This window comes from Hibiscus syriacus, unplaced genomic scaffold (genome assembly GCF_006381635.1).
Source record: "Hibiscus syriacus cultivar Baekdansim isolate YM2019G1 unplaced genomic scaffold, ASM638163v2 tig00117034_pilon, whole genome shotgun sequence".
Classification (NCBI taxonomy): Eukaryota; Viridiplantae; Streptophyta; class Magnoliopsida; order Malvales; family Malvaceae; genus Hibiscus; species Hibiscus syriacus.
In genome coordinates this window covers 5259411-5271792 of record NW_024063533.1, presented here as the reverse complement: position 1 = coordinate 5271792, position 12382 = coordinate 5259411, and the positions used below count along the sequence as shown (strand labels likewise).

The 12382-nt window shown below is 32.6% G+C and overlaps 1 protein-coding gene across 1 annotated transcript; it reads right to left on the bottom strand.

The window, feature by feature from the left end:
* Nucleotides 1–2325: 2325 nt before the first annotated feature.
* LOC120196443 (nucleolar protein 6-like) lies at nucleotides 2326–9259 on the bottom strand. The gene is made up of 26 exons (XM_039198247.1): nucleotides 9061–9259; nucleotides 8821–8982; nucleotides 8415–8580; nucleotides 8180–8296; nucleotides 7943–8076; nucleotides 7706–7856; nucleotides 7528–7589; nucleotides 7197–7268; nucleotides 6841–6956; nucleotides 6280–6454; nucleotides 6089–6199; nucleotides 5920–5998; nucleotides 5652–5795; nucleotides 5447–5560; nucleotides 5145–5266; nucleotides 4973–5055; nucleotides 4759–4883; nucleotides 4555–4675; nucleotides 4331–4468; nucleotides 3864–3960; nucleotides 3633–3758; nucleotides 3422–3514; nucleotides 3217–3322; nucleotides 2966–3108; nucleotides 2803–2883; nucleotides 2326–2700 (listed from the first exon to the last, which is right to left on the bottom strand). Exons 1-26 carry the CDS (start codon nucleotides 9214–9216, stop codon nucleotides 2572–2574), a joined length of 3123 nt encoding a protein of 1040 aa, XP_039054178.1. The 5' UTR covers nucleotides 9217–9259; the 3' UTR covers nucleotides 2326–2571.
* Between the last annotated feature and the right edge of the window lie 3123 nt (nucleotides 9260–12382).

Genomic DNA, 12382 nt, shown 5'->3' with positions numbered 1-12382 from the left:
TATATTTAATATGTTTTGTAATTAAATGAATGGATATGTTTGGTTCTATTTTACTGTAAATATTTTATTTCGAATGTTTTTCAAGAACATCGATTTGTAGAATGAACGTGGAAAGCTTCACTTGGTCGAAGTCATGCGATTCGATACGACATTTTAACAAAATGTGAACTTGAAATCAACTTTATTTTGTTAATTAATTCATTTCATGTTTTAAATCGAACAACGCATTGCATGTTTCTCTAAATAACAATTTATTTCACGCAAATACCGATTCTCCATTTTATATTTGATTCATGTTTTTTAATATCAATGAGGATGGAATATTCTTTAACTTATAAGAAATATTCGAGTTAGCTTTCCCGACGGAGGATTGCTAATTTTGATATTTCTTTTCGAGTTAAAGAATTTTCTCTAATTAATTAATTCGAAGCAAATTAATCAATGTTCGATAAATGGATCGTATTTTAACTTTATATTCGATTTTAATTTCCACCACTTATAATAACGTGTAAGCGATTCAATACTAGTTTTGGGGCTTTGTGGGGGTGCTTACCCTTCCCCACACGTAACCAACTCCTGAATCCTTTTAAAACAAATATTTGGTAAACACATATCAGTTTTCGTCTTAAAAAATGATTTTTCCTTAAAATTGTTTTAAAAGACGTTTTTAGGTATTCTACATACCTAACCCAAAGGTCGATGGCGACTCCTTTCAATTTAATTCCAAATCACCAATTTTCCAAAATAAAGTCATAATCATTTTTTAAAATAATATTTAATTGTTTTTCAAAAAATGGTTATGACACCTTTCTTTTTATCTTCACATTTTTGTCTAAAATTGTCTTGGTGATTAGTTAGTGATATGGAGTTTAACATAGAATTAATTGCATCATATGTCCTTAAAGTATAATTCTTATTTCATATTAATCTTTTTTTATTGAAAGGTAAAAGAGCCTCGTTAAAAATCTCCTCTTAGTTAAGATAGGGGGAAAGAGTGCCGAAAGTTTTATTAATATCAAAATATCATGTTCAATACAACAATACATATTAAAAACCTAAAATTAGCAAAACGGCAACTCCAAATTACGTCCAGCAGAAATAACCATCCTTAAACTTTTAATATTTTAATTTCATCCCAAAACTATGATAATAATTCTAAATTAGTCTTCAAACTTTTGAATATTTTAATTTCATCCCTAAACTATGACATTCATTCTAAATTGGTCCCCCAAACTTTTTGAACATTCCAACTTCATCACAAACTATACGTATATGCTAATCGCATCCCTTGTTAATAAAATCGTTAGGCCAAATTATATTATTATATGTTTGAAATACAAAATTTAAATTAAACTATGGTTGAAATTAATTACATATTTGGATGAAATTGAAATATTCAAAAGTTTGGGGATGAAATTAGAATGTTCAAAAGTTTAAGAATTAATTTAGAATGAGAGTCATAGTTTAAGGATGAAATTGAAACAATTAAAAGTTTAAAGATCAATTTAAAATAAAGGTTACAATTTAGGGATATATGATGCAATTAACTCTTTAACATATATGTGAGTATTCAATTGACTCGAGTCAGGTGGAGTCAAAAATTTTTGAATTAGTTAAGTTGACAAGTCTTATTTTATAACTCAAGTTTTATTTGAATTTTTTTAGTCGAGTTTATGAAATCTGAGTCGAGTCAAATTGTTCAAGTTTCTATTCAAATTTAATTGTAAATATTTGTAATTTTAAGATTTTAATTGATTCTTATTTAAGCAATATATATATATATTTCATATGTGATATACATATATATTATATTGAGTCGAGAAACTCGATTTTGAACTTAAAAGTCAATTTTTAATTACTAAAAATTTTGAATTATTCAAATCTTATTTTATAACTAAAAATTTATTTAATTTCTTAAAAATAAAATTTATTAAATTAAAGTCTAACTTTTCACGTAAAGTCAAATTAAAAAAATTAGTTTTTAAAAATATAATCTTGTTCACTCCTAATTTAATATATACACTTGTGGTCTATAAATAAATATATTTAGTGTTTCATATTTAACTAGCATAACATTACGATTGAGCACGAACCAAACGACCTCAATGGTAAAAGAATTATTATTCCTTGAGATCTCAATTTCAAACATCATGAATACAAAAATATGAACGTGTTAATATCCCTTTCATTTATATTTTAACTATTTAATCTTTTTCTTAATAAAACGTAACAAGAATTTATCCTAGAAAAATATAAAAAAAAAAAAGCATTACTAAAGCTAAGCAAAATATAAAACCATAACACCATTTTCTCGAATAAAATACACCCCTTCAATTGGTCCTTTTTTTAACCATTGTCCTGAAATTACATTAGCATTTTACAAAGGTGAAAGGTAAATTCTAGAAATGAAAACCACAAAATATAATACCACAAAAGTTGAGGGTTTTGCTCTCTATCTGTTAGCCAAGGCAGCGCCTCTGGAGGTTGGTAATCTTCGCTGCAAATGTTGAATGGTTCCCTTCTGCGCTGTCCCATCTGTTTCACCAGCTAAGCCTCTAGCATTATTCTAAATCATTTTTCAAGCCTGGGAGCCTTGAGCAAATAAACATCTCTCACAAATCCTTTCCCTAATTCACCTACATTTCTCAACAAATCAACTGGATACTTTCCATCCATCTCTTCCTCTTCTCGTTCTCGTTTCTTCCGAAAGTAAAATGTATATATCAGTAATCAGTACAATTTGAAGACCATTTTACATCACAAAATATTTCCAGTAGAAATTCAATGCATTGTTAATCATACCTTTGAACGTTCCCATGTTAGACCAATCGCATCGCCTCCCAATGAATCATACCATAACGTCAATCTGTTGGAGAACTCTTTCTACAGATATAAAAAGATATGTAAGCACAAAAGGCCAATGCTGCTAAGATTGACATCAAAGCTTTTTTGCTTAAATAATTACCTCTACATCTCCTACAAAGCACCTTAGTGGATCAAAGTTTACCATTTGCTTGGTTTTTATTTGCTCTAAGCTACAGTTCATATCAGCAGGCAATAGGAAAGGGTGGAAAGAATTGCTAGCACTGCCATGAGCAACATGCCGACCTGAACAAATCATTATTTATATTAATAACAATAACACGAGAAGTAATTGGTAAAAAGAAAAGGAAGATAGTGGCGAAAACTGAAGACCTTTTCCTCCTATGAGTATACCTTGGTCCAGTTCAGATGTGAAGAGGAGACGTTTTGGGTAAGGTAATCTATCTCCGTGGAGAAGAATAACAGCATCATAAAGGCTCAGCGGAGTTCGGAAAAGGCACTGCAGGCCAAAATGGCCGATATAAGTAATAGGTCTAGGAACATGATAGCAGAAAAACAGGAATTAAATACTAAAAGTCGACAAGTGTGTATAGTGCACCTCCCATTCATGGGGATCAGTCTGATTTTGCAGGATGAGTTTTGTCAAAAAGTTAGCACTGCTTCGAGAATAAGCCACCAACCTTTTAAGCTCCTTTTGCATCAGAAAAAGGCATCAGTTAAACGATATAGGCAGTTTTACTAGTAGTAGTATTAAATCCTCAAGGTAGATAGAGTTAAATGGAAAAGCTCCAATCAAAGGGTTCACTAACCAGTGGATTTGGTGAGCATCTGGTCCAAGCTTCAGATGACTTGTCATAAGCAGTAGCCAGGAACATGGCCTTGCTTCCAATTTGGGTGTTTTCTTTGTAAGCTTTTCTACTTTGAGTGAAGTGATCCTAGACAAGCAGGCATATAAATTAGTGACCACTTAATAAAAATGAACAATATCATATAAACATATACTCTTAATTATTAATCATTTTATGAAATGTAGAACTTACATCAATCTCTTTCTCATCATTTTGGCTCAGATCACCATTTATATCAACAATCAACGTAGAAAAAGTCCAATCATATTCTGCTAGTAGTCGCAAGAACCTGATATTCAACATAAAAGAAAAGAAGGTAAAGGGAACATTAATTGTCAGTTTATGCAGAGCCCATCACTAAAGTTTTGATATTGTTGCTGAATCAATCGACAGCAGAGATCCGTGTAAGTCAATTGTCAACACATTTAAAAAGTAGGATACATCGTAATCATTTTATATTTTTAGTAAGTGAGACTTTAAGATCTTGCAATAGCAAGTCCCATATAAATCAAAACTAGAAATCCATACTCTACCAAAGGTGAATTACACAACACCATGTATTTAAGAAAGTAAAGCACAGATTCATCAGCATTAAATGTTTTGAGGAACAAGAAAGATTCTTATTAAATGAAACATCACAATGAAAGACAGAAATTAACCTTAAAAATCCAGTGATCCGAGAACAGGGCACATCAAATGGGAGAGGCTTCAGAAAGAGGTGGGCAACCAATAGTTCCACAGCCTCTTCTGCCAAGCAAGCCGAAAAAAGATGAGAAGCAAGCCACCGTTTTGCAAGCCTTCACAAACAGAACCAGATAATAAATTTTGATAATTAAAATCCAAAAGAAATGATTCAACAAACTAAAACAAGTCAAATTGGCACCTAACAACCGGCCCAAATATTGGGTAACGAAACTGTAATCCATTAACCATGCTTGCATGTTGACTACGAACAAAAAGCATTTTATCAGCAGCTGAAACCCTCTTCGTTTGATCATGCCCAACTACAAAGAAATGAATTCTGTAAATTCTAGAATGACAATAGTTCAAGAAGAAACAATTCATATATCAAGGTGAGAGCTCATACTTTCTTTGCCCACCAGACTTAGGCCTCTCTCATGCAAAATTCTAAGGCGAAATGCATATCCATCCATGAAAACATCCACATCTTCCTCAGAAGCAATGCATGTCATCCCCCAGTTATCCTGGAGACTGCCATAAGACTCATTAACTAGGGGAAAAAATGCTATATTTAACATAGCCTAGGTTTAAACGCTGCCATATTGGGCCTCCTGGCTTACCTCTCCGCAATTTTGAGAAGGAAAACTGACTTAGTTTTCTCAATTAAGACATCATTCATTGGCCAATTTCCAGAACCTTCCAACTAAATCATCAGGGAAAAAACAATCAATACAAATCAATTGTCTTAATAAGATAAAAAGAAAAAAATGACTTGGCAAAATAATAACTTGCCTGAATCATAACTTCAAGCGACTGGACACAGAATGGGGTCAAATTATGTAGCCTTGCCACATCAACCTTTTTATTTGCCACAGGATGAGTTTCAGGAGGAAAAACAGATGTATACCTGAAAGCTGTGAATGTGATAAATTAAACCAGAATATCATGACTGCTTATTCAAACAGCAGGGACCAGCTTATTCATTAATTCAAGGAACATCAGAATATATCCCTTGGACCCCAAACCCCACAAAAATTCCTCAAAATAAAAAAGAATACCATATAAGGAGGAAAGCTTTTCTAAGGTAAAAATACCAGAATCGAGAGGCTGAACACTAGATATCCTCAAGGGAACATCTTCAATAGAGCACAAACGTTTTGACAATTCTTCAAATGTTCCAAGCAGTTTTCCAGAATGTGATACTGGGTCTGAGAAAATGATATCATCAAAGCATGCATGATTACCAATAAAGGAAAAACAAACAAGGAACTGCAAACATTCAATGGTTAACACAATTACCTTTACCATCAAGTAGCAGAGAGAAATCAAGCTGATCCACAACTGAAACAATATCCTTTTCCAATAAAGATAGATGGCGCCCCAGTAAAAACTCAACAATTCTTTTTAAAATGAGATGCCTTGAACCTTGCTCGCTTTCCCAAACTATTAAACATGGGTAATCATCAAGCTTAACACCTTTTCATACTTGCTTGAAGAATAGAGTTTGCAGGGGTTATTAGACATCTTTGTTCTCAAATAAACCAATGCAGGATCAAGACTTTCTAACCTGTGCTTTCCGCAATTTTACCATCTTGGAATCTTCGGAGCTCAGCCTTCTCACCCCAAAATTTTCGGAACATGAGAGCCTGTTGCAGGACAATGAAGATTAGTCCAAACTCAATAATTTGGGCCATCAACTCATAAACATCTTAATAAGAAAATGAAAAAAAAAATACCTCATCTTTCTTTTCAGCATTTGGACCAATATCTACAACCCTAAAAGCCTTCTCTACAGAGCTCACCAAAATTCCAACAAATAATGGCACACTATCGAGTGCTGATAAGCCCTGGATTCATGCATAGGATTAGAAGTAGAATCATAGTTTAAAAAAAGTAGAAACAGAAGTCAATATAGTAGATTCTGTACATTTTCAACATTAAAGTCTGAATAAGTGTTCCTCCAAATAACACGGATAAACTTTGCTCTATCGGTTAATCCTTGATAAAGCAGACTATGTACATCCTGCTCATACACTCTCCAACATTCATCGTCCAAGCAAAATCCTAGAGAAGCGACCTCTCTGTTTCCTTTCAAGTTCAATCTGACAAGTGAAAGATGTAAATAATCGCTACAAAGAGACAAAAAGAGTAAAAGACTTCACAAGCCTCCAACAAGCATCATAAATACAAGTGGCAACAAGAATGCATCATTTGAAAGTTGTTTTAAACAGCTAGGCTCCAAGAAAAAGATGCATTCAGTAATATAAAAAACTGTTTACTTGAAATTCAAACAAAAATCAGATAACATCATTTGAAAGTTGTTTTAAACAGCTAGTCTCTGCCTTGGTTGATTTCATAAGATCAAAAGAAGAAGTACAGAACTACATATAATAATTAAAATTCAACATGAGATGCTTTTAAATGCTCATGCACAATTGTTTATCATAAATAGTAGGAAGGATCGAACAAAGCAGCTATTGATGCATACCTAAAGCAATAATCATATTTAGCAGCATTATCAATCTTGGTAGCAAAAATTTCCTCAAAACCACCTTCTCTGCATCTTTCTAAACACCTAAGTGTCAACGCAACTTCATCTTGTAGCTGATTGAGGGAAGAAAAACACACTTTTTAGAACAATTTGATGCAGTTAGAAAAAATGAGAAATTTAAATATGCCATTTTGATTTATGGCAGTAAGAGTTAATATATATGGATACTGAATCTTTTTAAAAATGGCTTTGATGGAATTTTGGAAAATCATCATATAGGTCTTTGAACCATAATTATATGAAGACTCGGCTGCACCGATTATTGCATATAGGAAAAATGCTATTAATAGTACCTCAGGATAAGCAACACCTGAAATTCTGAAAGCCAAATTGACACAGGTTGAAGAATTAAGTTGCTCATTTCCCTGCAATTCAAAAACACAACATATAGACTAAAAAATAAACCTGATGCTCAACCACGGATTGGACAGTTTGGAAAAGGGTATCATGTTTCATTTTGGCTTTTTGAATCACTGATCTAGAAAATGGAAGTTCATAAGCATCCACAACATGTTGTGTCTAATTAAGGTAAACTTAAATAGTAAAACATTTAAAAGGATCACATATTCACATTCAAGGATCATATACCTAAAACTACAAAAGCCAATGAAAATCATAACGGACCTTTGAACTACTCCGGTCTATTGTTGGAAAGTAAAGCCCGTGCTTCCACAATGGATAAGTTTCTGCGGAACAATAGCAATTTGAATTTCTAACTAAATTTGAGAATCAGGGTCCCTCTCTCTCTCTCTCTATATATATATATAAATGTGTGTGTGTGTATTAAATTAAAAAAGAATACCAATAAATTTCAATGTGGCACGAAATATCCCCATTGGCATCATATCATGGTTAATCTTATTTTTTGCCACAAGGTATGACACTATAACGGATATTAGAAACCCGTTTATGCAATCATGAACATATATTGAACTTCTCAACCTAGCCCAGACCTGCACCAACAGTATAATAAAATTTCAGAAGCAAATAGGAATGAAAAACTCAATGTTTAAAATTCTTAAAGTACATGATATCATACCTTCAGCAATATTAAGGCCTCTCCCAATTCCTTCCATCCAGAAAAAAAATTCATAACAAATTTTGAATTCTCCTCTAAATACATGTCTTCCAATATGCTACAATTATATATTGGTGTAGGCTGAAGAACATCCCCTTCATAACAATTATAGACATAGAGCATCAGGGTAAAGAGACAGACATTCACCCTACAGCTCAAGAAACAGAAAGAAAAAATGAACCAACAACTATATAATACCTGTTTTCAGAGCTCTAACATTGTTCCGCTTCTCGTTCAACTTTGAAGGATCAAACAGGGATGTTGCAGTGGGAATTATTCTTATAAAAAGCCCAGGTGCTTCATCAAGGTTCGCATCTACAATGTGATCATTTGAATTTGACTAAATCAGGATTGTCCAAAAAGTTTAGGGAACTGCCAACTCGTCATATTAAGATGAAGCTGATTTTAGTGAGAATTCAAGTAAGAATTAAACCTGGATAGACAACCAATACAGGTTTTCTAGCCTCGTTTTGCAGAGTGGACCATTCAACCTTCTGAATTGATGATGAAGATTTCAAGTACTTCTTAATAACGCAAAGGTAAAGGCATCTTTTAGCATGATATCGATAATTTAGATAGTCTTTCTCATGAAAACATTCCTGCATTATTTTAAAATTGTTAGAGAAAAAAAACAACCCTTGTAACTACATATTAATGTACATATTATCTAACCCAGTTTGAAACCATCGAGTAATGCCTAACTCATCAAATGAACAACAAAATCCAAGCAATTTAATATGATGTTACGCTCTATTGCATAAAATAAACTTCTCAGGTGTTAGACATGGAATCTATAAGCTATAAATACTATAGCAAATGAAAATTAAAAATAATTGCACCTTCGGTAACCGGAGGAGAAGATCGATATTAACATCTGGTTTTGCTACGCAGCCTATTGAATAACTGCCACCAATTTCAATAGACTTTGGTTTCTTAAATTTAAATTCCGCTTTGTCTGCACCAATATCTCTCACAAAATCTGGAGCCCAATCCACGGTAACCTTCAAACAGAAATCATTACCATTCCCTCCCCGTTTATGAGGAACAAATACAAATAATCAAACAAAAATTTAAAATACCTGAAGATCTTGAGGAATTTTGTCTAAGGAAGATTTGATAGCGGAAACGGTATCATCGACGAGCTTGGTAAGTGCAGGAGAACATTGGAGCCGAACCTCTTTCAACAACTCTTGAACTTTGAAGTCCATGGAGGATATGCAGGTTTCAGTCTCCATCGTGACTTGTGTAAAGAGGCGGGAGTTCGAGTTAGATAGATAGCTAGGGTTTAAACGAGGGGAGATACCATGTACATTTAAAATCGGGTCTTTGGCCCTATAAATTTAAGCCACCCCTTTATTTGTCATAAACCTTTACATGTAAGCTTTCAAAATTTGGGTTTAGGGTTTAAGCCCCATGTACATTTGTTTTTGCAGCACAACATCCAGCATTATTAGTTTACGTAAAGAAAGGAAGTTGGGCTGAAGAAAATTCAAATTGAAGGAATTAATTACTAATGATGTTTGCAATGGTGTAAATTTTAAATTCAAACAATTAATATCAAAATTATTTAAAATATTTTTTATTAGTATGAAATAATTATAAAGTAATATACATTTGATAGATTCTCAATCATTTAATAATAAATACTCAAATATCTCTGTAGACGTCATCATGATTAAACGTGAATCAAATTTTGCTGCTGATTTCCTCGCCAAACAGCACACCAATGTCGATGATTCTCTAAGAACTCTTCAGGCAGCTCAAACCTTATTTCTCGAGACATTCAAGGTCTTCCCCATGTGAGTGTACATCCTACTTAATGTAATGGATTACCACTCAAAAAAATATTATGGTAGTGATGTGTAATACACGAGCCACATTAACTGCAGGAATTAAGGCATTGATCCAGGTGAGGAGACGGCACAAGTTTCCTTGTTGTATAATACATAAATCCAGCTATATATTAATAGTAGGAATTAAATGTATGACTCCAGCTGTATATTAATGGCAGAAGTTACATGCATATCATCTAGGTTAATCAGAAAATAGAAATGTAGGCCTTTTGGCATTGGATTTTCTACCGGGCTGTAAAATTATGTTAAATGTATGATGTGAATATAATTAATTTTAAAATAGTAAAACATTAAATAAAAAGTGTGTCTAGCATGCGAAAGGTGTGCACCTTCGCCTTGTGCCTAGGTTTCAAAGACTTTTTATTCCTCGATGTGCCTTACGCCTTTTAAAACTAAGTGTGTCATTTAACATATTTTTTAACATTTGTTACAGTCGAGACACTTAAAATGGTAACGTTTGTAATGTTAGGCACCTAGATTGACAAAAAAAAATTGGCATTTAAATGAAAAAAAAGATATAGTTTAGTTAAGCTTGTTTTTAGATACTTAGTTGATGCCTAAATTTAGCCTTAAATAACTAGTTTTCACTTAAACTTTATTTTTTTTTTTGGATTAATAGGAAGTAAGTATTGTAACACCTCCAATCTGTACCCGACCCAGATATGAATCTGAGGTGTCACATTGACTTTTCAAATATTTTTCTCTTTGAAAATCCGACTAAAATTTTCTTTTCTTTTTCTTTTTATTTTTAGTTGCGATGCCTTCAATAAAACAAATTACTATCAAAATTAATAATAGACACTGAAAATAAATATTTTCATATATATACATAAACTCAAAATAGTATCGTTACAAAACATATCAGAGCATTTGCAATTTATCTTTGTAGTACATACCAACAAAATTTCAAAATAACAAAATCAAACCTACTATACAAATTGGTCTGATCTGATCTTCTTCAAGCGTATGTTGTCCTGACTTAGCTTTATTTTGCTGACTTCTCTGAACCTACATGTGAAAACACTCATACACTAAGTATTTGACTTAGTGAGGCATAAATTAGTATGTAAAACATTAAAACATTTACTTAAATATTCAGAAAAGAAAAAAAAAACATTGAATACGGAAACATAATATATTTCATAAAAATAACATATAACATTAAGCATTGTTCAATTCATATCCGTTTGTTTAATTAGCCCAACGTATATCATGAGAACTCAAGGTATATGAGTACTTTGAGGTTGTGCATTGTAATTGCAGTCGAAACTGCCGCGTAGAATTTACACCGAAGTGCCACGTAGAATATGCACTGAAGTGCCACATAGATTTGTCCCGAAGGACCGCGTAGAATTGTCCCGAAGGACCGCGTAGAATTGTCCCGAAGGACCGCGTAGAATTGTCCCGAAGGACCGCGTAGAATTGTCCCGAATGACCACATAGAATTGTCTCGAATGACCGCGTAGAACCCTCGACTCTTGGCATGCCAATTATACCTTTAATTCTCATAACACATACTTTGGACTTTAACCATATAATTTTTTCACATAGTATTATTTAAATTACCATTTATTCACATATAATTATTACTCATAACATTTCACACAACATTACTCAAATTATCATTTGTTTACATAGAATATATATACTCATAGCATTTTACATAGATTATATACTCATAGCAATGGAATCAAAACAATGTTTTTAAAATACGATTTAAATAAAACCATAACAAAATACAAATCCTTTTATTCAAAAACATTTTAGGTTGACTCATCGCAAGTCGTCCTCCAATCGTATACCTCCAATTGTATATAAATTAAGTAAGTTACACTCACCTTTGTCTCACTTAAGTCCTAAGTAAAAATCCTTTTCACTTTCGTTCAATCTCTTTACTACGTCGATTCGTTCGATACGTGCTTCCGGTCCAAATCTACACATTAACATGACCAAGATAAATACCGACGATCAATTAACTGTTAACCAATTAACATTTACATCAACCAAAAAAAACACCTATTTCACAATTTGAAGCTGAATATTACCGATTATGCTATTCCAGTACGGATACCCTCACCCAAAATTCACTTATTTTACTTCGAATTTAACCCAAAATTCACCTAAATCTCATACTTCTAACTCCATTCATGCCCTTAAACTCATTAACACTTATCTCAACCATCTTATATCAATTAAATCCCCTTTAACATCTAAAATTCTCCATAGAACACTTACAACTAAAAATCATACCCAATCTTCAACCATGATTCCAATCCTTTTTAATACTTCAAATACTTTATTCAAACCTTTGACAAGTCAAATATCCTTTAAAATCCAATTACTAAACAAATTTCATCAATTCCCTTAAAAACTCATTTTGCCAAATTACCATTAATTCATCAATCTCTTAGTTTCTATTCATTTTTAAGATTTCTTAAGCTTCTATACCACCCAAGAACTAAAAACCAACTCAAAAATGCAATAAACAATCTACTTAAATTTTACTTCTTAAATTTTACTCACCTTAACAATGGAGTTCATGGGGAAG